General features: G+C 41.1%; 1 protein-coding gene across 2 annotated transcripts in view; it reads left to right on the top strand.

The window, feature by feature from the left end:
* GLIS3 (GLIS family zinc finger 3) overlaps positions 1-26,432 on the top strand; it is a 451,227-nt gene that overhangs the window by 398,760 nt on the left and 26,035 nt on the right. For both annotated transcript variants that reach the window (XM_036331014.1, XM_036331015.1), the window contains 2 exons: positions 6,268-6,436; positions 23,082-23,257. In XM_036331014.1, coding sequence (XP_036186907.1) covers positions 6,268-6,436; positions 23,082-23,257 — 345 coding nt within the window. The remainder of the gene's footprint in view (positions 1-6,267; positions 6,437-23,081; positions 23,258-26,432) is intronic.

Raw genomic sequence — 26,432 nt, 5'->3', positions numbered from 1 at the left:
GGAAATATTGCCCAGGAAATGAACGGTGAGCCCATACCTCTCCCTGTGTACTAGCCACCAAGCATTAAATGTCATTTCTCAAGGTCCCAGCGTTAGAGCAGCACCATGGCTTTTACGTAATTACAGATGACTCCAAATGCATATTTACTGTAGCAGCTCAGTAGCAGCAGACCTGCCCAGCAAATCTCCTCTTCATGCATTATTGACAGAGGTGGTGGCCTTGCAGGCAACAACATTGTACTCGCTTGTGGTAACAAGGACATATATCTGATTGCTCACAAATTACCCCTCTTTGCCTGCCATCTTTCCTACCAGTGGATCGATAGGCCTCTGACAAGCATTTGAAATCTTTATTTGGGAAAAAATACGCATTTCCTACCAGCTGTTTGTTTTCCAAACCAAATAATTCATTTAATTTCTTGCCTGAATGCATTTGGAACACTGGCAAATCTCTCATCCATGCTGAGGTCACTGAGGTGCTTGAGAATGGGTAAAACAGAAATGGGAATATACTTCTTGCATCCGAACCAGCACTTTGGTGGAGAAAGCTATCCATGGTGGGGGAAGAGTGCCAAGTGACTCCAAGTAGCCTTGGCAAATGGAGCACCTAGGGGTTCTGATACAATAGCAATGCTCTTATGCCTTTTCTTGAATTCATCCTGAGTTTGAGAGGCATTATGGTATGGCAGTGAGGGGCCTGTGATCTGAAATCAGGCTTCCTGGGTTTGAATTCTAGCCCACTAACTGAGGTAACCTAATCAGGTGACCTACTCAGTAACCCAGTCAGGTCTCACGTTCCTTGTCAGTAAACTGGGGAAAGGTTTGCAAAGTGCTCAATAAATGTTCACTGTTGACTCTGAGGTATGGAACAGTAAGGTGAAACCCAGCTCAGATGTGGTCCAGCACTCACTGTTCAAAGTGCAGTCCCTGGACTGGCAGTCTCAACATTGCCAGGAACTTGGGGAGTTTGATACAAACTCAGAATCTCAGCATCCCTGCCTCTAAGACCCAGTGAACCACAATCAGTGTTTTACCCTGGTTATTTGTTGGCACGTTAAACCTTGAGAAGCAGGACTGTAGCTATCCATACAGTTTTCCACAGCAATATGCCCTCCTATTGGCTGTTCTTTAATATACCTCAGCCTGGCCAGGGAGGTCTTCCCTGCCTCTAAATGAGGCAGTGTCTATGGTGGCCTTCCCTGGCTCTGGGGTTAGGCCTGAGAGAAGTAGGTTTCATTTTGAGTAGCAAATAACACACCTTTTCTCCCTCCATTCACACAGTGAATATGTGACAGCTAAAGTGTCCCCAAGAGCACCCTGTCTGTACTCATCAGAAATAGAGATTAATTGTTTTCATTTGGGTAGAGAGAGAGCTGCCTATTAACTCAAATTATCCTGAGCCAGTTAAAGCGCCAGCCTAGAGTATCCTGGACCCCATCACCAGCCACATGGAATCTGGGTACCCCATAGATCAACAGATGCTGCTTTGTCAACGTTATAAAGCCCCACTGGGTCCCCTCCACCTACCTCTGCAGGAGACAGTGTGGGGCTGGGGAGGGTAGTAAGCCAAGTCCTAGAGAGAGAGAAAGCCCCAAACAGCAGGGAGGCCAGCTCCCCATCCTCTGCTAGCCTATGCATTCATCTCAAGACCAGGCTTTTATTTCCTTGGGGAGTTCACCATCTCTTAATCACAAAAGCAATAAGACTTTCCAGTATGTTCCTCTGCCATGCCTAATCCATTGTTCCGGCTGCCAGTCACCAGCCCCGTCTGGAGGGTCACCTAAACGCCCTCTTCCACCCCTGAATGCAGCGCTGACCCCTGAGGTGACTCGGACAATGAAGGCCGCCCTGTGGGCAGCCTGTGTGTGCCGTTTGATTTGATCACAGGAGTTTTGTTAATATTGCCCTGGATTCTGGAGGAATCTGTTTTCTTCTTTATGCTTGGATCAGTAGGCCTCAGATGCCCCATTGTTGAGGTTGGAAATCATTTTGAGTGTGTATGGAAGGAAATTTTTCCTTTCGTGAATGACCTTAGATCACTCTAAAATGGAGGTTTTCTCCCTGGGGTTAAAAAAATCACTTAAAAAAGCCAGAGCATTTGTCTGGAAGTGTGTTTTGTGGTGGGCAGGTCTAGGTAGAGTTGGCAGGTATTCAGACTCTGGACGTTAAGAGAGACTAGCACCTGCCCGGTACAGAGTAGGGGCTGGAAGATTGAGTTTGAATGAATGAATGAATGAATGAATGAATGAATATTCTTAGACTGGATCAAGTATGTTGGAATCCTGGATGTATGACTGTGATATGGTTGGAAATTCCTAGAAGTCGGTATTACTAGGAGAGGCGTTTTCTGTGTGTGCCCTAGTGGAAATCTCTGAGAAATATGGGTCTTTGGTAGAGGCCCAGGGCTATCCTCCCGACGCTACAGCTCTCTGACTGCAGAGTTTTGTCCATCTTATTGAAAAGGTACGTGAAATGGAGGTGGAGTATACATTGGGAAGACGTGCTGTGTCTCCTGTTACTTCTCTGGTCATTATGTCAGTCATAGGCAACATCCACAACCATCAGTCTTGCCCTGGGCCCTGCATGCAAACTATTCTGTGCAGACACTGAATTATAAGCTTCTGCTAAGTCATCTCACCAGAAGAGAGTTTGTCCTAGACTTCTCATCCTATCTGGTAGAAAATAGAAGCATGTCATGGGCCTCATTTTGCCAAGAGATCATTACTTACGCCCTATGTAAGAAACTTCCCGGTATACTTGCCAAATACAGACTTTAAATTGCACCCTAAAGCCTCCCCTTTCTCTTTCTTCTGCATTCAAAAGGCCACTGCCTGCCCCAGTACCACTCCTTGGCTGTAGCAAGGGATGGAAGAGCTGTCGTTGTGTGTTTGTTGCTCAGTCAACACTTGACCTCAGCAGAACTGGAGAGCATGTTTCGAAGTCTTTGACCCTGTTCCAGATACCTCTTATGTCCACCCTTGTATCCTCTCCACCATTCTGCCTATTTTGTTGCTATAGAAGCCATCTCTACCAGTATTACTTGGTAGCTCCTCTCCTCAACTACACCATGTTCCTCTGGCTTTCTGCCCTCTAGCTTCTCTGATGCCCAGGTATTGAGTATCTCTGAGAAGGTTTAGCCACTCTGGTTCATGTGCCTACTTGGAAGTGTGAGAGAAGTTCACCCTGGGGCATCCCTTGACTAGCGGAGAATAGGTAACTTTCTTTCTGACCTTGTCCTACTCGCTGAATCCCAAGATGGACTGCATTGTCTGGTATTTAGATGGTGCTCATTTTTGCTTGTTCAACAAACCAACATGAATGATGCTGTTAGAGATACTAGACACCAAGGATACCTTGTTCCAGGACCTAGCTCAGGGTCTGCCACACAGTAGTTACTTCATAAATTGGCTGTTGAGAGAGGAATGAAAAGAACACAGGTAACTCTGCACACAGAACAAAAGTATTAAAACAAGTGGACAAAGTTAGAGAACATTCTAGGCAAACGCAAGTAGCATAAATTGTCATGACATATTTGAGGTGTGGTCAGTTTTCTTGTGTGACCAGAGTTTGGGGCACATTATGGGGCCACAAATAAGATAATGTGTTAAGTGCTTTGAATACTGTTTGATGCTGTACACTAGTAAGTCTTGTATTTTGGTAGAATTGATGTACAGAAGTCTCTTTCCCTCACTAAACTTCAACCTCTGCAAGGACAAGGACCTATATCTAGAAAATTAGGTAGCATGTAGCACTTAATACATACTGAGTTTAGAATAATGTTTGGGCCCTGGCCAGCTGTTTGGAGCATCATTCCATGCACCAAAAGGTTGCAGGTTTGATTCCAGGTCAGGGCACATATCTAGATTGCATGTTTGATCACCAGTCAGGCTGCATACACGAGGCAACTGATACCTCTCTCTCTCTCTCTCTCTCTCTCTCTCTCTCTCTCTCTCTCTCTCTCTCTCTCTCTCCTTCTCTCTCTTTCTGCCCCATCTTTCTCGCCCTTCCTCTCTCCATCCAAAAATAAATAACAACATATCCTTGGTGAGGATTAAAATAAATAAATTGTAAACATAATGTTTGGTGGATAGATGGATGAATGGATGATGGATAGATGGATAATGGACGGTTGGTGCTAGCTATTAAGTGGGATGAAGGAAAGGTACTTAACCAGGCCTAGCTTATAGTGTACAACAAGCTGCAAAAAAAAACCCCACCAAATTCCCCAGCCTATTTCATTGCAGCTAAAGCAAAAACATCGCTAATGTACTAAAGTAGACCTCTGGGAAGCAGCCCATTTTCTATCGAACCATGGAGTAGAGCATACAGTGTGCACACCAAGCTTCCCTGTTACCCATCGAGTTACAAGCAGCAGAGGCAGTGCTTCCCTTGTGACAAACACACACACACACACACACACACACACACACACACAACAACAACAACAACAACACCTCCAGAGGATAGTAAGTGATGGATGCATTCAGCAATTGCAACAAAACAAATAAGAGCGCTCACATTACTACACGAAGGCAGAAAAAAAATTAGCTGTGTTTCCACAGTGTCTCTGCGATCTCTTATTATTCCATTAGTTTTTGGAATAGTATATAAAACACTGCGATCTATGCCGACAAACACCAGTCCTAAAACTATTGCCACAGTGAATCCAAACAACATCCTTCTCTCTTGGGTAAAATTATTATTTGGAATACAAGCAGAACTGTGGTCGCCTGTGCGAGATGAGCATAAATGAGGGCAGTGATTCATGAGGTGACTGCAGCGTGTTTGCAAATGTGCAACTTTTTGGAGGCGGATGCACTGCAGACACTCCACATGGCCTTTTTGAGCCAGTAAGCATTTTCTGGTCACACTACCTCTTGAAGATGTGCAGGATACAGGCTTCTGAGGACAAGAGTTAACCTGACACAATGCTGACTTACCAGAAATAAACCCTTCAAATCAGATCACACCCCTGTCAGTTGCTTTTTAAGCGGGAAGATGATAATTCTGCCTTTTCACATGTTCCTTTAAGTCCTTGAACTCTTATCCCATTGGATTAAGCTATTGGGGGCTGGGTCATCTGAGGTATTAATTCTATCCAGAAGGGGTTGGAGAAATGTGGTGCTGGTCTAAAAATACAGCTCCCTGAACTTTTAAACCTTCCAATCTCTTTGATTATGTGGCTTCTTTGTCTTGATCCTTAGCCTGATTTATTTTTTTAATCCATTTATTCTTTGATATCAGTAGGGTACGTTCAAAAAGAGCAGGGTCGGGCATAAAGCTCAGCATAGCTGTGTACAGAGAAGGAAGTTAAAGAGAGTCCGTGTAGGGATGCTGGTGTGATGGCACTCTAATGAGATGTCTGCTGAGTATGTCCCAGGCACTGCCAGAGCCTCTCTGCTAGTGGCAGACTCTGCAAGTGACAAGCCCAGCTTCTCTTGTGACATCCTACCAATTAGCCCATCTAAATGGGCACACATTTAAATTAGAGGTCATGTACCATTCTCAGAGGCTGGGCTGCCCCTACGAATGAGGCTGTAACTCACTCTCTGTGTCATCATAGACAACAAGGGGGATGATCCCAGAGATGCCTGTGAGACCACCTTTTCATACTCTGCAGTGTTAGGAGGAGACTCATCCTCCATGAAGACCAAGTACATGCATCCATCACACGGTTGGGGAAATGCCTGGGGTCAGTTAGACTCTGAAGTTAAAAGAGTGCAGGGTCCTGTATGTGTGCTAGGATCGGGGGAAGCTCCGTTCTCATTACATTGATTTAACAATGACAGAGAGAGACCCCAGCCTGACCCACAGTGCTGGCATCAGTGATGAGGAGTGGACTAAGGCCCCTGTTGTAACCTTATAGGTCAGCAGAGTGGATCTTCTGCCACCTGACTCCCATCCCTCCTGATGGAAGTGTGTTAATGTAGAGACCTTCGCTCAGATGCAGACATTAGAAGATTGACTAATTATACTGTGTCAGACAGGAGGCTGGTGGGGCAAGGCGCTGCTTATGGGAAACCGTGACCATCAGCCTAGAGTCAGCCTCGCATGAGCTCCTCAGGCAGCCCTACAGGTGCATCAGCTGGGAAACTTGTTTCACCGTGAAAACATTGCTGTGTATCTCCAATAAGAGGAGAAGTGTTCCCTGAAAACCACCAAGAGGAAAACAAGCCCCTAAAATATGCTTGCTTTCCGTCTTTGGCGTTTAAAAAATGTGGGCTTCACTTGGGCCACAGTCTGATGCTTGTTCTCCCTTGATTTCAGCTTCCATTTTCTCCAGTAATCATTCAAGCCGAAGCGGAACAGCTGCTGGGGCTGTGCCACCCCCACATCCTGTCAGTCACCCTTCTCCGGGACATAATGTACAGGGGAGCCCCCACAACCCCTCCTCCCAGTTACCTCCACTCACAGCTGTGGACGCGGGAGCTGAGAGGTAAGGCCATCTGTCTCTCTCTTCTAATAGGTGTTGCGGCCAGACCTCCTTCCACATGGAGAAGGGCTTTGACAGTTGCTGAATTTTATTAATAATCCATTGGTGGGTTGAGTTACCCAAAGGTGACATTTTAAAAAGTACATACACAAAACATGTGGATCAAATATCTCGTCTGTTTTATTTTCCATGGGAAAAAATGAAAAGATATTGGCTGCCAACTGAAGTGTCTGATGCTGGGAAAACACATCAAAATGTTTCTGTCTTTCCCACCTTTCCTTAGCTTGTTTCAGGGACTCAATTTTAAGGTAATGTCCCTACCAATGGAAATCTTTTCAGATGTAAGGTGGTGCCTTTCAGCACATAGGTCAGCAGTACTAGGTTGAGAGTATAGCATAAAAGGGCACAGGATTCTATATGGGTGACAAGGAAGGCGTTATTTGCTGAATACTTTATGTTGATAACACCCTCATAAAGAGTTTCTGGGAGAAAATTTTGAAACCTTGACACTTTGGACTGCCTGGCCCTCCAGTGATGTGGACAGCGTGCCACCCTTCTTATCTCCTCTCCACTTATCATCTGCCTTGATTTGAGTTACCTAGATGTTCCTCTCAGACATCCACAGGGTGGAGGAGGTAGGGTTTTGAATGATACTAGCCATGGGCTCTCCATCATCTCATTGCATTCTGCCTGGCTGAAAATCATGCTCCACAGGTAGTGTTGACTTTAAACAAATAGCCACTATGTCTGCAGCAAAATAGGTTTATTCCAGAAGAAGAAATAATTGTAATTCAGGACATTCAGGCTAATGGCAAACCATGTGCAAGTCCAAAGAAATAAAGGAGAGGAGTACTCTTAATGGACTTGGGAGGGGCTCTTGTAAAGAAGAGTCCATTGGAGGAAAGGGATAGTTCAAAGTATAGCGACTTTTCATTGGTTGAGTTATGGCAGTCTCCCCATTGGCTGACTTGTTACTGGGCAAGAAGGGATCTTTTCTTCTTCCAGCTAAGGTAGTAAAGTAATATTACTTCCTGCTGGAGATGCAAAATACATCTCTTCTTTGGGGTCAGTATTGTGGGTTAAGTGACATGTGCATGCGAGTTCTCTCTTCTAGTCTCCTGACTCCATTTTAAATGAGGTTTCTGTTTATTAATTTTTCACAGTGGTAAAACTAAGAAACTATCCAGTGAGATCTTCTCTTTCTCATCTCATCTTATTAGTAGTCACAACAACTCTTTACATGAATGTGAGAAAAAAAATCCACGTATCTTCTTTCTGTACACAGCCATTAAAAGAATAAATGTAGAAAAAGATTTTAGCTATTGATGGAAGCAAGAGCAACAGTAACAAGTCAAAAACCTGATATCTGAATGCAGCTTCCGCAGTTACCTATGGTTTGAATGTGTTCCTTAGATGCTCCAGATGCTTGGGTTGGTTTTTTAAAAAAACATTCTATTTTATATTGGTTTTTTTCCATTTTGAAAATTTATAACATATTAAAAAAACTGCAAGAATAGTACAATGAACACCCATACACTCTATACCCACATTCACCCACTGTTAATATTTTGCTACCTTCTCTCTATCTCTTTTTGTCTTTGCTTTTCTAACTTGGCAGATCCTTTGTTTGTTAGTTTGTTTGCCTGTTATTTCTGCATGATCTGTGAGGTTGTTGCAAACATCATTGTGCTAATTTAACCCTAATTACTTCAGAAGAGATCTCCCAAGAAGGACATTCTCCCACATAATCACAATATAATTATCACACTCAGGAAACTTAGCATTGATATAGTATTATTATCTAATATACAATCAATATTCAAATTTCCTCAATTATGGGAATAATGTTTTATACAGGCAGGGGTTTTTTTCCTCCTTTTTATGATCCAGGATCTAACAAGGATCACAATTCTCATTTCTTCTTGGTCTTCTTGAATCTAATGAAGTTCCCTAGCTTTTAAAAATTATTATTATTATCTTTCATAACATTTACAGTTTTTTAAGAACTTGGAACATTTCTTTTGCAGGATGTTTTACAGTCTGGATTTGTATGATTGTTTCTTACTTAACAGATGTACACATTTTTGGCAGGAATATACATAGGTGATGTAGTGTCCCTTAGCTCCTCTGAACCTCAGTTTGCACCTCATAGGAATTAGGAATAAATGAACCAAAGCAGGTAAAGCACGTGGCATATGACATGGCATGAAGCAGACACGAGTAGCTGTTGCTGCTAACAGAGACGAGCAACCTTGACCTGGCTGAGAGATTCAGACTTAGAAGCCGGAGGATGTGAACTGGTGACAGTGGTTGATAATGTAACTAATCTGGGAAGGAAAAATTGAGAGGAAGGGGAAGGCGGTGGTTCTTTATATATATGACTGGGTGAACGAAGTGGACGTTTCATTTTGTGGCTTTGCCTTCCTGCTCTGCTCTTCCCACAGGAGGTATGTCCCATCCCTGTGCCAGCCCGCCTGGAATGGGCAAGTGTGTGGAAGGAAGGTTATCTCTCCGGATCAGGTCCTGAGAGGAGGATGACATGAAACAGCCCTGAATCATTCACTGTGTTTGCATTAGTGTCCAGCCTAAAAACACTAAGAGGAAATGTGCTTACCTTCCGCTTTTGGTTTATATATCTTTGCCTCTGTTTGCCTGGGAAATCCCCCAGTAAAAACTCCAGAAGTTTGCTGAACGGAAATAGGTTTATCACACTTTGCGATTTTTAGTGGGAAACAGGCATTTTTTCCTGCTTTGTGGGCATTGATTCATGATTTACTTAGCTTTTACTTGTTAATAAAATGAGCTGACTCACTGTCAGAAGTCAGGAAAGGTCCACCACATCCAGCCAGTTAGCATAAGGTTCTTTGATTCTTCAACCATCATAAAATAAAATAAAAGCAAGTTCTGCCAGTTTGGCCAGGTTTCATTTTTATTTTGAAATATTACCTGAATGACATCATTTCAGTGATTGAAGCAGCATCACACCACACCACCTAATGTTGGTTTAAACTTATTATGGGAAGGGGCGTTTTACTACGTCATCCTGAATAGGCCAATGGTACTTTATAACAGGGACTTCCCATAAGAGGAACCCAGTGTCGTAGGTAATGTTAACTCATTGAATTTCATAGTATATCTTCTAGACCGGAAAACACACACACACACACACACACACACACACACACACACACACACACACACACATTGATGGGAGTCCCTTCTTGAGATGGAGAAACCTTGCAATCCCAATAATGAGTTGGCTGGATTTGTGTCATTCATCTTTTCTGCATGCCAGCTGCATCTCTCCATTCTGAAGAAGGCCACAGACATGGTGTGCTCTGCAGTACAAGCAGCAGAGCTTAAGAGGCTTGGTGGATTGACCCCAGTAGAGGGACTTCCTATGAGCTCCACCTCTGAGCCAGAGAGGACCGAAAGCAAAGCTGTGGTCTCCTCAAGGAGTATACAATCCAGTACAGGAATCAACAGCAGAGAATGTTAGGAATGGGTGTTTTTGAGAAAGTAATCAAAACACCTTAACCAAATAAGGCATGCCTATTTATTGAGTCTGAATCGAGTCTTGGAAAGCCTTACTGTTTCTCATTCATATCAGATGTGAAGTTGCTAGAATTCTTGGTACTTTGATATATGTACGCTCTTTCTGTGCCTTTGAATAAGGGCTGGTCTTCAGAGATGGTATGTTCTGATTCAGCATTGAGAACATAGTGCAGCTTTCCTGGATGCTAAGGGGTCAAGGATAGCAATTGTTTTCTATCTAACATCTTTGCAGTTCTAGCAAGTTCTTCTGCTCTAGTCAGAAGAAACTGACTGTTTCTGCATCTTAATTCGGAGTCTTTCTCTACTTAAGACTTCCCTTATTGTCCTAATTTTGACTAAATGTTACTTATCCTTTGGAGCTTGGGATAGTTCTCAGCCCAGAAAGGCTTCTTGTCTCTTGCAGGCCACAGAGACAAGTCACCCTGTTAACTTCCTGGGATCTTTTTATCTGTTTAATTTGTTTACCATTTCCCAGATGTCACTTTGCTAGCTGGATTATTAGTTATTTGAGGGCAGGACCTTAAGTGTCCTTATACCCTCTAAAGTTCCATGGACTGCACCAGTGGTAGGTGCTAAGGAGGGTTTCACAAGGGAAACAGCTCAGTGAGGGGAATGCCTAGGAAACAGGAGGTTATTGTCAATTCCCACTGTGCAGGTGGAGGTTCCCAAGATTGTTTCCCTTTATTCATTGGTCCAGATGTGGTGATCCTAATTCTCAGAGTTCCCACCATCTCGTGTAATCTGCATATATTGACGTAATAAGTAGTTGCTCTAATAAAATACATACATTCATGCACACATACACATTGCCTAGACTCCCTTGCCATCATCCACTGCTGGGGTTCCCTACATTACTCTCCTGTGGTCTTCAATATTAGAAGCATTACAGGCATCATTCTCTCTTATTTGCACATGTAGCATCTGAACAGCTCAAAACTAGGTCTGCTGCTTTGCTGTCCTTCCCTTTCCTTGGACTTTCTGAGAAAACAGGGACATTGGTGTCTTCACACACTCAGCTTGTTCATAGCCTTACACACACAAACATATATTCCACATAATCTTTCTCTTCTTATGCAAAAAATGACTAAAAATTATAAGCATCATATAAAATATTAAAGCTTATTAAAGTCTATCTCAGCATTGGGTTCATTGATTTATTGAGTCATTCACTCAGCTGGTGTTTGTGTACTAGGCAGTATGCTGGACACTGAGGACACAGTGGTCATAAGGCTGAGAGGACTCTGTCCTCAAAAAGTGTCCAGTCTAATGAGGGACAACCAGATAAACAGGCAACTATAATGTAGGATGTTATGCAAGGGTGCTGCAGGGGATTGTGGAGACGCACAGGAAGATCACCTAACCCAGAATTAAGGAGGGAGGAATAGAGGAAGCAATGTCTTCCTGAAAGCTGACCATCTATAGGACCTGGCCAGGCAACCTGGGTGTATACAGAAACTCAGAGGAGGGAGAGAGCAGGGATGGGGCTTCAGGTATAACTTGGAATGAGCCTCATTCACTGCATTAAGGAGTCTTAGCTTTCTTTTGAGGACAAGGATTTGTGTATTTGGCCAATAGGGTGCCCTGGTGACTCTGGCACATATTCAGAAAACCTCCCTGTCATGTTATCCTACTTCCAAGAGTTCAGAACATAATCGCTGCCCAACAGAAGAAGAAATGAAGAAGAATGGACAAGTGGTTCTAGTGCTCAAGCAGACAGGCTGTTCTTTGTGTATCCCAGACTGATGAGGCAGCACAGTGGGGCTGATGTTATTTTCCTTTTTAATATAATTTGAAAAGACAGTTTTGTCTTTTGCAATTTAAAGTTTGTATTTTACATAGTCATGACATATCGGTGTTTTGAAGAGTCACTGAGTGTCAAAAAGCACACACAACCCTTTATGTTAGAGAACATCTGAATGTTAGAGCTCTAATGCCAGCAATAACTTGGCCTCACTTGTCTCACTGTGTCAGAGAAGACTTGGATATTATTAAGAGGTCTCCATGTTGCTCGTGTCATACTTTAGTTGCCATTTACACAGTGAGCGCTGCTCTGAGAGGCTCCCTAACATGTGTGACAGACACATTCCCACATGTGTAGTAAGATATCAAACTCATAGGGTGACAAACAAACAAACAAACAACAAAACACTGCTTGTCAATCTTAAAAATAAAGCTTGTCCATCTTGATTGTTGAAATCATTGAAAAAAGCCATAGCTGAAACATAGACATAAGCCTCCAATAGCCATTTTTATCAGCCTGCATGTTGGCATCTACTTCATCCCCTATTAAAAGTCTGTGGATATGGTGGTCACCTAATACCAGGTGAGCATGAACACCATTCTTTCTTTGGGTCACAGTACCTTCTATTCTGAAAACAGTTACCCTCATTGGGTATCCCATAAGGGGGTCAGCTTCATATATATTCAAGATTAAGAGAGGTGGGGTTCACAATCCAACCCCCAAAACAAAACACACACACACATTCTACTTGAGAATCACTGAATGTTGCTTCTGATGTCAATGCTGAGAGCAGTGGAAAGGCAGAAAATTCCAATACCCTAGCCTTGAAAATGGAGATTAGATCTTTGGGTTTTAGATTAGAAACTCTTAGTATTCTTTTCCTATTTTATTTTCTTTAAATCTATCAGAAGTTCCTGGTACTTTTCCATGTTTATTCCAGGGCAGAATAGCCCACCAATCATTAACTTCTTAAATTCTGATCCATGAACACAGCCATGCTTCATTCTCTATGGAAAACAATAGTTGGGATATTTGCCTTTGGAATGAACTTTCTCCTCAGAGAAATATTCACCTTACCAATAGCTTCTTAAATATGTCACACTGATTTACTCCTAGTAGTCACACATATGGGGAAATGGTGATGCTGTTACTTTCTTCTTATCTTTCTAGTGATTGTGAGTGGCTCCAATGGGGGAAAACACACACACACACACACACACACACACACACACACACACACACATAAATTAAAACCCAAAAAACCTAGAAGTCAACTTTGATTGCTCTTTTTTCCCCAATACTCTCACATCTGATTAATGTATGTGTCCTATTAGCTCAAATACTCTTAAGCCCAATCAGCCTCACTGCTTCAAGGGTAGTTCACCACCATCCCCTCCCATTTCACTACAACATCCCCTTAAATGGTCTCCCACATCTAATCTTGCCTACCCACAGCCTTCCACTATCAACCCATCAGGGCACACAGGCCTTTGCTCCACCACAAGACATACCCTTTAAAATGTAAATGGGGCCATTGAGGATTTCCTGCTCACACCCCTACCCCCAGCCATACTTGGAATAAAGTCCAGGTCCTTTTGAAGTCTGCATGGCCCTCTATGGTCTGTTTTTCATCACAGTCATTTACCACTGCCCGTCTCGCCCAGTATGCTCCAGCCACACTGTCCTTCCTGCTCCTGGAACACAGCTCATCTAACCTCAGGGCCCTCATACTTGCTGTTCCTGAAACCTGAAAGTCATGACCTTCACCAGAACATCACATGACTGTGTCTTCATTTCTGGTGGCTGCTCAAATGTTACTCCTTCAGAAAGGAGTACTTTCTTGACCACACCATCTAAAACTCCCCCTCCAATCTCGCTCTACTCCTTAACTCTGCTCTATTTTTCTTCATAGATTTAACACTCCCTGAAATGACACTGTTTAATGATCTGCTTGTGTTCCACTGGAATGGTTGTTCTCTGAGAACTGGACTATGTTGTACTTATAAGAACCTTGTTCACAATCCTTCCCCTTAAGGTTTAGAGGGTAGCATCTAAAAATTGTGTGGAATGAATGACTGTTGATGGAAGGCAGAATGATGACAGTGATCCCTTCATTATTTCTAGGAAAGATATAGTCACCCTGAGCAGATGATTGCTGTTTTTCCATCTCCACACTCTCCTCTGGGCCACTTCATGGCAATGGAAGAGACTCTGATGTGTGCATACGTGTGGCAGTCTACCAGACAAACGTGGCCCAAACATTCATTCACATCGGGCTGTTTTCCATGTATTTTTAATTGCAAAGTACACTGGTTCTTCATTTTAAATCAATTACAAGCACACATCACAAAGCAACCATTAGAATGTCTGTAATAGGAACTATATTTTTTAAGTGCCAAGAAAGTTGTTTCACCTCTGAATGCCAAATCAGCCATCTTTATTTTGTTCCCACATTCCAAACAAATCTACGGCATGTGAAGCCCATGATGATGTTTGTTTAGTCCCCTTGGATATTCAGTCAGGAAAGTGAGTCATGACAGTAACAAGGGAGGCTTGAGGTAAAATAGAATTCCTTTTCTGGCAACCTCTACTTTAGGGCATTAGCATGAAGCAACATACAGTTCAAACTAAGCCATTATATTATTCAAATGTGTCAGGGTGTTCTGTTCATATGCTTTCTCTGAAATAGCAAGTCCTATGCAGCCAGATTTCCCCAAGCGAAAGCCCACAAGTTATTCTAGCCTGAGTCAAGGCATCCACATATTACCAAGCGCCTCTCGTCTCTGACGTAGAAATGGCTGTTCAAAGGAAAGCCTCTGCTTAATGTTTTTATAGTGTGATCTGGAAATTAACTTTGTCTTTTCTCCTCTTGAGTGGGGACAGTGGGGGACTTGGCTGCTAAAAGACTATATATCTTTTTGCAAGTAAAGGACTGTGTGTTTCGTTTTGATGAGGAATACTATTGAGATAAGCAGAAATCAAAAGACAAAGTTCTTTGGATTAGTCTTTTTGCTTAATTTTCTGAGAAATTGTCTTTGGTTGTTGTTTTGTTGTTGTTATTGTTTAATTGCAAGGATAAAAACTTTTCTCTGTTTTAATCATCTTTTCAGAGTAAAGGAGGTTATTCTCTTGAATAAGATGTTCCCCCTTAGAAACAGAAACGGTGGTGTTTGGGAAAAACAATATTCAGCTGGATGTTTGGACCAATTGGGCAAGGTACCATCTACCTGGACACAGGAACTGGCACCGAGTCGGGAGCCAAGTCTGTGGAACCAGTGGTCTGTTCAACATAGTAGTTCTTCACCGGCAACAAGCAACATTTCTCAAATACTTACCTTTGCATAATCCTGGATGAGGGGCTGGAGAGACAGGATGGCAGTAAACATCTGAGGATCTGATGCTCTTTTCTTCTATAGCAGCCAAGAGCCCGTCTCTAATTGTGAATTTGTTAGTATATGCTTTCCTCTAATGCATTTCTCTAGCCAAATAGCAGCACATGTTAGTACTGACCAGACCACCACCCACTAGTTTCTTTTCAAATTTATGGATTATATTGACTTTTGAGGTCTCACCTTGCAGTGGCTTTCAAAGGCCCCTGGCCATACTGGGCAGGAATGCTGCATTTTGATGTTAGTTCTAAAAGTTCTTTGGAAATTGTCAAGAAACTGGTCTATGTAGTTTGAGATTATGAAAAAGGCATGGAAGAGGCCATTTTTTAAATCTACCTACTCCTCCCTTTCTTGTGTTTAGTTGAAAATAACAGTTCTTTCCCCCCATTTCTCATGTGGCATTCTCACACTCCCCTCTGAATGATTTTTTTTTTTTTATCTAATGTACTCCACTGCAAGTCCAACTAAACTTTACGCCTCACACCATGCTGGACAAGAGATTCTTCCCTTTGCCACCTGGTGGGCCATAGTCAATCCCCCTTGCTTTGACCTACTTAGAACTGCTGAAGGGATGCTATCGTTGCAGAATTTTTTTCATAGCATTATTTTTGACATCAAATGTCTCAGTCCACTCTGGTAAACTTTCCTCTGGCTGGTGCTTTTCTGTAGAGAGAATTTGGCAGAACCTGACTTTTCCTCCCTCCCTCCTTATCACATAGATTCTGAAATAGACAAACAACTAAGTTATGGCCAATTCTGCAGGCAATATATTCCAAAAATACCGCAGGTGCTGGTTCAGTGTGTCCTGCATAGTTCGATTCTCTAATGTATCCTGGATGTCCTCTCCTCTTCCCTTTCTATTTCCACGGGGGCGGGGGATAGTGTGATGCCCTATTTTGGTATTTATCAGAACAAAAATACACTTCTCTGCCTTGGACATTGTAAATTTGTTTTGGGGTTGTTTTTGTTTTTTGTTTTTTGTTTTTTTACTTACAGCTGACTCTGTGCCCACATTGAGAAAAATTTATCCAGAACACTCTATCCTTTCTATTTCTCACAAACATTCACTATAGTATATACGTGAGTCTTCTTTTAAAAGCCTTGGTGATCCTTTTACCCACCGCCAGCTTCACAGCCCTCAATTTGTCATGCTCTGCGGAGGTTCCAGCAGTTATTTTTGAGTCATGGTCTGGTCCGATGTGATAAATTATTTGCAGTTAATATTGACCCAGCCTCTTGTAAGAAGGAAACACTGAGCCCTTCCAGGGGACAGATTCCGCTCTTTGACTAGAGTCCTCGGACGGATGTATACAGCTCCTGGCCTGCTTTCGTTCTGCCCAGATGGACAGTGTTGCAATTACCCACACTTCCCAGTGGCCATTTCTTCATTTCTGAAAGCTGGTCTTGATTGTCTCAGAAGCAGAATTCAATTTGCAGTTCCCCCAGTAACGTGCTGTGATTCATTCGGGGACAAATCTGGATTGAACTGAGTCCAACTGTCTCTTTTGTGAGACAGAAGGGAAGTATAAGTAGATACTATAGTCACCCAGATGAGTCAGCCAGGAATTCATGAAGTGATTCATAAATCGTTATAAAGACCACTAAAATCTACTAAAACGAAGTGCTGTCTGGCTATACAAAGTGGGGTATTATCATTGGGGTTTTTTTTTAGATGTTAAATCAGATGTGAAATTCTTAAAACTGTGCTTTTCTTTTTAGGTTTGAAAAGGATTCCTTTTTTCCCCTCTGCAGTTGGGCCAACTGCTAAAGCCATTTTTCATTGATTAGTTTTCACAGATGAACTTTAAAACCACCACAGATGATGCCCCACAATTCTTTGGGGGAATAAAAAAATACCTCCCCAAATCCACCATAGACCAGTTTGTATCCATTATTTCTACTCCCTGGCAGCAAATCAATAATATTTTTCATGCGAATACAATGAAATAAGCTGTTCTGATGCATTCTCTCTTTTCTGGGAGGTCTGTAACCCCTATGGAAGGGAGATGGGGGAGGACTTTAAAGTACATATCAACCAGCATTTAATCCAGTGGATCATGTAAGTACCTTTTTTTCAAAGTGTTATCCCTCGAAGCAGTGCTAAAGCACACAGTCCCACATGGCTTGCCAGAACTGCTCACTTATGCAGCACAAATAAAGAAAGTAAGGCATAGTTAACTATGGCATGTGCGTGACTTGTAACACCGTTTTTAGTGAGTTATGTTTGAAGAAATACAATCCTTAGTTGACATAGGAATACTTTGGACTTAAAGACAGGGAAAGAGTGCTGCCGGAAAGAAGTTATCCATTTGGAAAGCTAAAGGTATAAGTCCAGCTTGGGCATGAAGAACCCCAGTTCAACATTGAGCAGGTTCCCCAAAGCGAACTGAGAAACCTCCCTCCATTGTCACATTTCTTATAGGGAGTAGGTTGCTGATACATCCCCATCAACTGGTGATCAGGATTGAAATCTCCAATGCCCACAGGAGTCCTCCCCGGCCTCCCTCACACCACTCCTTGGCCTTGCTTCCCGTTCCCACTTGAGAGTATCTTGCTTTATTGTGGTCAAGTGGTATCTGAGAACTAGGGTGGGACTGCCAGAATCTTTCATGGCTCTGGGCCTACTTTATCTCATTCAAATAAGGTGGTGCTCTAGTGCCTTCAGCTAGAACACTCTATGATCCTATGGATTTGTGAACTCAGGACACTCCTTTGGAAAATCCTGTACCATGAAATGAGACTCTTACATAAGTCCACAACTAACTGCTCCTAGAACCAGAAAATTAGCCAGACAAGTAAATACCTCACTTTCTTTGAGCCTTAGATTCCATATCTGAATAGTTAGGGAGAAAAGAGTTCTAATATTTCTTATTTTAAGAACTCCATAGATATTCAAATACAGTGCTTGAACCTCAGTCTAATATAGCTCTCAAGCACTGGGTACATGTTTATGTCTGAATTCCTTCGATTTATATTCTGTTCAGAGCAGCCATGCATTGATCATCTGAAAGGTGTCAGGCTCTCATTGCCTAAAGTACTTTGACTAAATACTTCCCAATTTAAATTTGTTCATAATCCACCCCATCCCTCACTTTCTTCACAGTAATCAGTTCCTTTAGCTCAGTACATAGTTCATTTCCTGCCTCCCCTCACCTAAATATAAGTTTCACAATGACAAAGATGTGTGTCATGTGTTGCTTTATTCCTGGTGCTTAAAACAGTTTCACACACTTGGTCAGTGCTCAGTAACCATCTCTTGAATAAACAAATAAAAAATGTTATCTCAGATTTCACATTCCCCAGTGAGAGTTGAGATTATCTTTATTTTATACTTGAAACTGAGGCTGGGAGAAATCATGTAATTTATTCAAGATTGCCCAGCTAGTAAGGGACAGTGGCAGGATTCAAGCCCAGGGCTTCCAGTACATCTGTCTTCCGTGGCATCCATCTGCTTCTCCTGCCGTTCGCAGTGTTTCTGCATGTGATCCTCATCAGTTCTGTGTGTCTTGATTGGGACCTATTGTTCTATGACACAGATTGAGTACTACCTCTGCAGGGGAGATGACCTCTGTGTTTCTGGCCCACCTCTCTGCAAGGTTGGGAGCAGGCCACCATATCCAAGTGAATACCCCAAGTATCAGACTTTTGTGAAGGTGTGTATAGATAAATATTCAGTGTTGGTTGTTGTTTTTGTTTTTTTCAGAAAATTTTTTTATTAGCCTTTTAAAACCTGTTTCCTCTCATCCTTTTTTTTTTTTTGCAAGCCAGTGAACCGTGGCTCATGTTAAGGTTGTATAAACTCCTCCACTAAATGAGTGGAAGTGGTTGACTCAATTCTGTGATTTGCTTTTGTGTGATCTGTTTCTGGTAAGCAGTGGTTTTTTTCTTTTAATTCTAGTCTGTTGTGTGCATATTTACATAACAGTCTTCTGTTGTTTTATAAAAGTACAAAAGGCCAGAGAAGAGACTGGAAAGCCATGAGGAATACAACCTGTGAAATGTCAAGTACACATCAGCAGCTGGGGGGCAGGGTTGGACCCAGAAACATTTCAGACCCTGCTGTCATTGAGGATGAATGGGAGTGACGTCATCTCTCCTGATGCAATGGGGGGAATGAGATAGTCCATAGAAGAAAAGTTGTAAATCCTTGCAATTTATATTCAGCATCAGTATGTTTGTTTGTTTGTTTTAGCATTATTTTTAAAAAATTACCTTCTTTGAATTAAAAAAAAATCTGTTTGGGGCAGAATATTGACCATTTTCATTTTGATAGGTGCATGTGTGTGTTAACAATTTTGGAAAATAGTCGAGGACACTAAGAAAACAGGATTCATCCTTCCAGCAGTAACAATAGGAACATTTTATGTGTCCCTCAGCAAGCGTCTGTTTAAGTGTGTACGTTTTTTGTTTGCTTGCTTCTGGGGTTAGATGGCCTCAAACTAGTCAAGTTTCTTGCGTCCTTTTGGCTTTTGAAATAATGTTTCTGGCATCTCTCTTGCTATGAGTTGTCAGCGGTTGTTTTTGGATGCTGCTGAGCCTTGACTCTAATAGTAGGCTTCTCTTCCACTGTATTTACTCCTCTTCTGCCCTGCACCCTGACTTTAATTAGCTATTTCTACCTACTATGAGCTGGTTAACAAGTAACTACGTTTATAAACATTAAATTAATTAATAGAGGGATTAATTAGATTTTAAAAAGATTTTTTCAATAAAGTACTGTGTAGTGTTTTAAAACAGTAACAAAATTGATTCTACGTATCGTACTTGAAAGTTAGTCACATTTACACACTCACTTCTTATGCTGGGTTTTCTAGTGCTAAATTCTTATTTATTTCCTTGTTCCTGGCAATTGCCCGGATAATTGAGATCACATCTTACCGCTTTTCATTTTTTCTTTATACATATAAAAGTTAAAATTTTTATACCAATTCTTTTCTTTTTAAATCAAATACTACTTAGGCATACATTTATTTACTTAAGGTGGTTTATATTTAATTTTTTAATAATAATTTATATGGAATGATATAATTTTTAAATTATATTAACTTTATGCCATATAATCTTACTTATTTGAATAACATGGAGAAAAATCCAATCTGAATTAGCAAAAAGCAAAATATAGAATCATTTGAAGAGTAAAGAGTAGGTAGATATTTTATTCCCCTTGGGTCTCTGAGATAAGCAATGCTAAAACCTTGGTGTTTTTACTACCACATTTTTTTTCCTCATCAGTATTATTACATTAAGTAATATGTGGTAGCCAAGACAGCATAGTCTGGTTTTGGAGCTTGTGTGAATGAATAAGATAAGAATGATTTATAATTAGCATATAATCATATATGCTATAGATAGATAAATATATAACTTATATGTAGATATGCACTCTGTATATAGTATAGAGTCTATTATATAGAATTACCTTCTCAATGACTCTTGAAATGCTCAACTAAATTTTATTCTTTTAGTTGGTTGAATACTCCCCCTTTTTCATAGTTAATCATAATTCACCCTATGGCCACATCATCCCAAATTATAAAAATATAAACTTTTTATTGCTGACAATCTTTGCTTCTTTCCCCTTCCCCATCCACCTTTTCTATTCTTTATTAATCAAACCCTTGTTTATGAGTCGGACTTACTTTGCTGTGGGGCTGGGGAGCTCTGAAACAGAATGGGTCTCCTCCATCAAGCCCATGACATTAGGGTCATACTTCTAAATATGGCAACTCACCCCAAACATACATTTCTTTTGCATCAGTCCTCAAAATAAAGGAAAGGTGGCAGAAGTACCAGAAGAAAAATTGGAAAATCTTCTAGAACATATCGCATCCCCAATTGAAGAAATATAATTAAGAAACTGGTCAAAGGATCTTGCCATTTTGCCCCAAAAAACCAAAATTGAGATGCCCAGTGACGGCTATTTTGCAGTGACATAGGTTGCCTTCTGATTCACATGCGCCCCAGGCATGCTCTCTGTCTTGGGGGACCTCCCGTCCATAGGACTCCTATCCCTAAAGGCCATGATCCCATAATTTCATCCCCATCCCACAACCTCACAGTAGCTTTCAAGACACATTTAGGACATGTTCTCCAAGGAAATAACCTCCGCTTGAGGAGTCCTGGCTCTGTGTTTTCATTAGATGTTCTTGGGTCAGTTCCAGAGTTTTTCTGCTTGTTGTCTGTGAAGGCCACTCAGACATCTTAGGCTAGTTCCCAGTAAGATGATGTGCTTGGGAAATACACATTTACTGCACAAGACACTCAGTGTCCGTTCTCTTTCAGCAGAGCAACGCTGTACATTATTGATTAAGCGGGCATCCTAGCCCAGCTGTTTGTCTAAGTGTTCTCTGACTTCTCTTGTCCACAGGGTAACTGGTCCAGATTCTCCCTACTTGGTTTCAACATCGCCTTCTTTTTTAAATAATTTAATTTTTATTGATTCTGAGAAAGAGAGAGAAAAGAAAAACAAACAAAAACATTAATTTGTTGTTCCACTTATCTATGCATTCATTGATTGATTCTTGTCTATGCCCTGACCGGGGCCTTACCCACAATCTTGGCATATTGGGATGATGCTCTAACCAACTGAGCTACCCGATCAGGGTTTCTACATCATGTTCTTACATAGCCCTCCATACCTCCACAAGGGGAATGCCAAAAAGAACATGGGGTTTCATCTCATGGTTTCTTACAGCTATCATACAAATGTAGAAGCTCTGCCTTATTAAATATTCTTGTTCAGAACATTGCAAATTACTTTACAAACAGGATTGGTTCATCCTTTTTTTATCATCTATGGCCTTACACAAAAAGCCCAGCAGAGTGAAGTGGTTTGTTTCTGTGAAATAAAGGGTGTGCACACATGACAAGCTTACACGTTAGTATAAAACAAAGCCTGTTTTTCTACACAATGTAAGAAACAGCCAATTGAAAGTTTTTAACTTCTTGGGTCTTTGGGAGGGAAATTAAACAGTTCATTGCTAACATAGTTTTCCCAAGATGTTGCTGCTTCCTTTCACTGACTGACAGATTCCTTATGTACCAGACTGTGCCAGCCCCTGCTGAACTGGGAAATCCAGTACCATTTTCATGGACATTATTGAACTTTAACATTGTTTAACAAGTACACCCTCCCTTCAGTGTTGGGAAGTATACACTGTCATTTTACTCCTAGTGAATTAGATCCTGCCAATTCTTCCTTACAATTAGAAAATCTACGGTCAGTTATCTGTTTTAACTCAGGTTAGTTGTTGATGTTACTATATTTAAACACCTGTAATTTTCTCCTCAGAAACTACCAATAGTTTTATTGTGATTGGTAGCTATGACTGCAAAAGACGTCCCACATTGTGTTTCTGTCACACCCTGGGCGGTGTTCTTTGCCATGCACAGAACCCACACCAATCTCTTGGGTTCTGGATTTCAAACCACATTTGACCTTTGAGATCTAAGTTAATGTATTATTGGCAAAAGAAAATGAAATGTATTGTTAAAGAGAATAGGATTAGAGAGGCTTATAATAAAGACTTGTAACACTTCTTGGACCTCTGGTATGTCTTATTAGAACAAAATGTTTATGAGCTAAGTGTAAATGAATCAGAAACATATGGATCAAATTTCCCTTAAAATGCAAAAGGACTGAAATTAGCAGAAAAGTGGTCTGACAAAAGGTGTGCTTTGAATTTCACTGAACCCAGATTTTTTGAAATGCATTTTAAGAAGCTTGACAAACCCAAATCGTGACTAGATTTCCCCTTTGCTGGTCTCTTTTATTCCTCAACATCTCAATTGAGAGGTCAGTGGTTAAAAATGGAAGACAAAAGTCTTAAGGTTTATTTTTTAAAAGTGCTTTGTGTCATGCTGTTCTGTAACCAGAATGGAGAATTAGAATGTGGCTTCGAAGAGTGCCTCTGCCCCTGTGATTTTACGTCTCTCATGCTTCCCTTTATAATTGTTTTCTCAGGTTCGCACCTTCTGCTCCATCTCCTCACCACATCAGTCCCCGGCGAGTTCCAGCTCCTTCTTCCATTATGCAGAGGACACAGCCTCCCCACACCCAGCAGTCCTCAGGATCACACCTGAAGTCTTACCAGCCGGAAACAAACTCTTCTTTTCAACCAAATGGAATCCACGTCCATGGTAAGTGAGGAACAGTCAGTCCCTTGAGTTTTGAAAAGTGATGTCGCTTTTAATCAGGTGTCTTGGTTACCAGTTGTGGGTTTTAAATGTTCTGTCCTACACCAGGCTTTGGCTTTTAGGAATGCCCTCTAAAATTTCACACTTAATCAGCTTGAAATCTTATAGGATTTTCTTGGCTTTGGCCCTAAGAAGGTATGACTTACGACACCCAGAGTGGTCAGCCCAAGGTGATGGTCCATTTATGGACCCAGCACTTTAACACCTCATGGATAGGCCTTAACAATGACATCTTTTTTTCTAAACAATAAACAGTCATTTAAAATGGAGTCCTTTTGCCCATGCACAAGTCTTTGCCCCATTCCCATATGTCTAGATCCTCTCCATCCTGCAGGACCCAGGTGAAATGACACCTCCTCTCTGAAGCCTTCCCTGATCTCCTAGCTGAACTTCATGTCTCCTGGTTCTAAACCCTGTTTACATATCACCTGTATCTCAAACAGTACTTAGTCTCTCTCTCTCCCTTGTGATTTACTTCTCTGTGAGTAAAAGATGTCTTCACTATTACTGTGGAAACTTCCTTCTGAGGTCAGAATTTTCTGGCCCATTGTTATTTCTCTTAGAGAACTTAGTACATGTCATAAACACACACAGATACTTGATAAGTGGATGAAGGAAGAAGAGGAGGGAAGGAAGGCAAGAGAAATCACGATGGTTTACAAAATGGGCAGGTCTTATGTTTAACTCAAAACATACATGAGAACTAAGTCTCCCTGAATTTCTTTTCTCTGTTTAAACCCATTTTACTGACTCAAGCAGATATCTTAAGTGAATATCCATAGAAATGTGAATTACTAAATCATATAAACTCACACTATACATAGTTTTTTACTTCCTGTGGACATTCGGACCTTCTTATATAAGCAGAAGAGATACTGTCCATTTAGACTGAGTGTTTTAGCTTCTAAAAAATAAGGTCTTCTTCATCTATCTCTTGCTGATTTCTGAATTTGCTTCATATGAGTTATTATTTGAAATTAATGGGTGGTGTCCCTAAGCAAACCTAAAGCAATATTCAAATTGAGTGTGATTAAGTGTGAGTGATTTCCCAAGATAGCAGAATAAAGCAGCACTAAGGAGCTAGGGTTGGGCAAGAACTTCTATGTAAGGGAAGGGACAGCTGCAGAGGAGTCAATGTAGAGACAGTGGCAGGCTGTATGGAGGGAATGAGCTTGAAAAGCCCAGGGTCACTGCCTCTGGCTCAGCACTCCATCCATTTCTTCTCCCCTCTCTCCGAGTATAGTCACACAAATCCACTATTCACCAACAAAACTTGGGCTTCCATCATTCTTTGGGCCTGTGGTATTTTTTTCCTTCTTCTGTTGGTAAAGTTCTTCTGAAACTTTAGTTATGTATTTATTCAACAAGAAATATTTCTTTTTAAAAAAATACATTTTTTTTTTATTGATTTCAGAGAGGACGGGAGAGGGAGAGACGAGATAGAAACATTAATGATGAGAGAGAATCATTGATCAGCTGCCTCCTGCACACCCCCTACTGGAGATTGAGCCACACCGTCCAGGCAAGAAATATTCCTTGAGTGCCTACTAGGTGCAAAGCAATGTGTGTGAGAAATACGGAGCACTCTCCTTCCTTTTTGGAGTGGCCTCCCAGCCCAGATGGGGAGCTTGTCTAATAGGGGAGATCCAGGTCCCCTGTGCTGTGAAGCCAACCTCACCTGCAGGCTGGAGGTGGATAGCATGAGTATGGGCTTTGTGGGATACAGAATAGGTCATTTTTCCTAAGACAATTTTTACCTTCACTTTAATATCAATGAAATCTGAACAGATTTCAGTCATGTGGCATAATATAGTAGGCAATGATTTTTCTTTCTTGTGCTATGTAGAATTATGGAGCCTTTCACAGTCAATGGTGTCAGGGTTCCAGTGACGTGCAGCAAAACACACTTTGATTACAACTGTGAAGCACATTTTAAAAATTCAAAATTTAACCTATGTGTAGAAGAAAAATTGGAAGGAAATTCTCCAAAACATTAACAGTTCTTTTTATCACAATGGTAGGATAATAGGTGATTTTTTTCCCTCTCTGGTTTTTTTGTTGTTGTTGTTGTAATTTTTTTTGTATTATTATTATTATTATTATTATTATTATTATTATTGCTTTCTACAGAAATTTTAAAAGGGATTTGGGGATTAAACCAATTTGAATGCAAATACCAGCCTACTCAACTGTGTGACTCTGGACAAATTATTGAGCCTCAGTTTACATTCATTAGATGAGAAGAGCCTTATCTACCTTCTCTTATCAGTTGTTATGAGGATTACACAAGAAAAGAAATTTAATCTTCTTCCTTTAATCTCTTATTTTCTTTATTAGACTCTTTGAGCATAGGGATAATTTTGTAGCCATGGGGCAAGCATAATGCTTGTTGCAAAGTAGGCATTTCGTAAATATTTACCGAATAAGTGAATAACACAAATGAATAATGAAACAAGGGGACATAGAGAATGGATCTAACTTATTACTTTGCCCTGCAGCTTGGTAAAAGGCTCTTCCCCCACATTTCTCTATTTAGTTGTCAACTTGAATGTTTTTTAACTTTAACTTTTTCATTGTTAAATTCCCATGGCCAATGAGAAACTGCTCACAGAAGCCCTAAAAAGAAACACATATGACAAGCCTTTATAGAAAAGATCAGAATATAGTTATACAAATTGGGAAATCTTGACTTCCTCTCAGAAAACCAGCAAGTGGCTGAGTTTGCAAAGCGAGTATCCATTATCTCCTGGGCCACTGCTAGGAATTTAAGGGATAAGGATCCAGATGCACATGTACTTCCTCCTTAAAGTATTTTTCTGGAAATGTTTTTCTGGAACTTCCTAGGCACAGGTATTTCTTATCAACTCCTCCTCAGGGTAAAGACCAAATTGATCAAATAGTTTTCAACTGGGTGAATCAGTGCTACGAATAAGAGGAGAAGAGAGACTTCTAAATGAGTTGCCTTTGTTGGCCATGCCTTTCAGCTTTGGTTGGACTAGTGGGCTGGCTAGCATTATACAGAATCTTAGTAACAGGGAACTTCAGCCCCTAATATAACTAGATTTTTAAAGCCCCGAGCAGTGCCAGGGTTGGTAACATGATAGCTATAGTGAGTTTT

Source organism: Myotis myotis, unplaced genomic scaffold (assembly GCF_014108235.1).
Source record: "Myotis myotis isolate mMyoMyo1 unplaced genomic scaffold, mMyoMyo1.p scaffold_m19_p_12, whole genome shotgun sequence".
Taxonomy (NCBI): Eukaryota; Metazoa; Chordata; class Mammalia; order Chiroptera; family Vespertilionidae; genus Myotis; species Myotis myotis.
The sequence above is the reverse complement of the archived record's forward strand: the minus strand, read 5'-3'. Positions and strand labels throughout refer to the sequence as shown.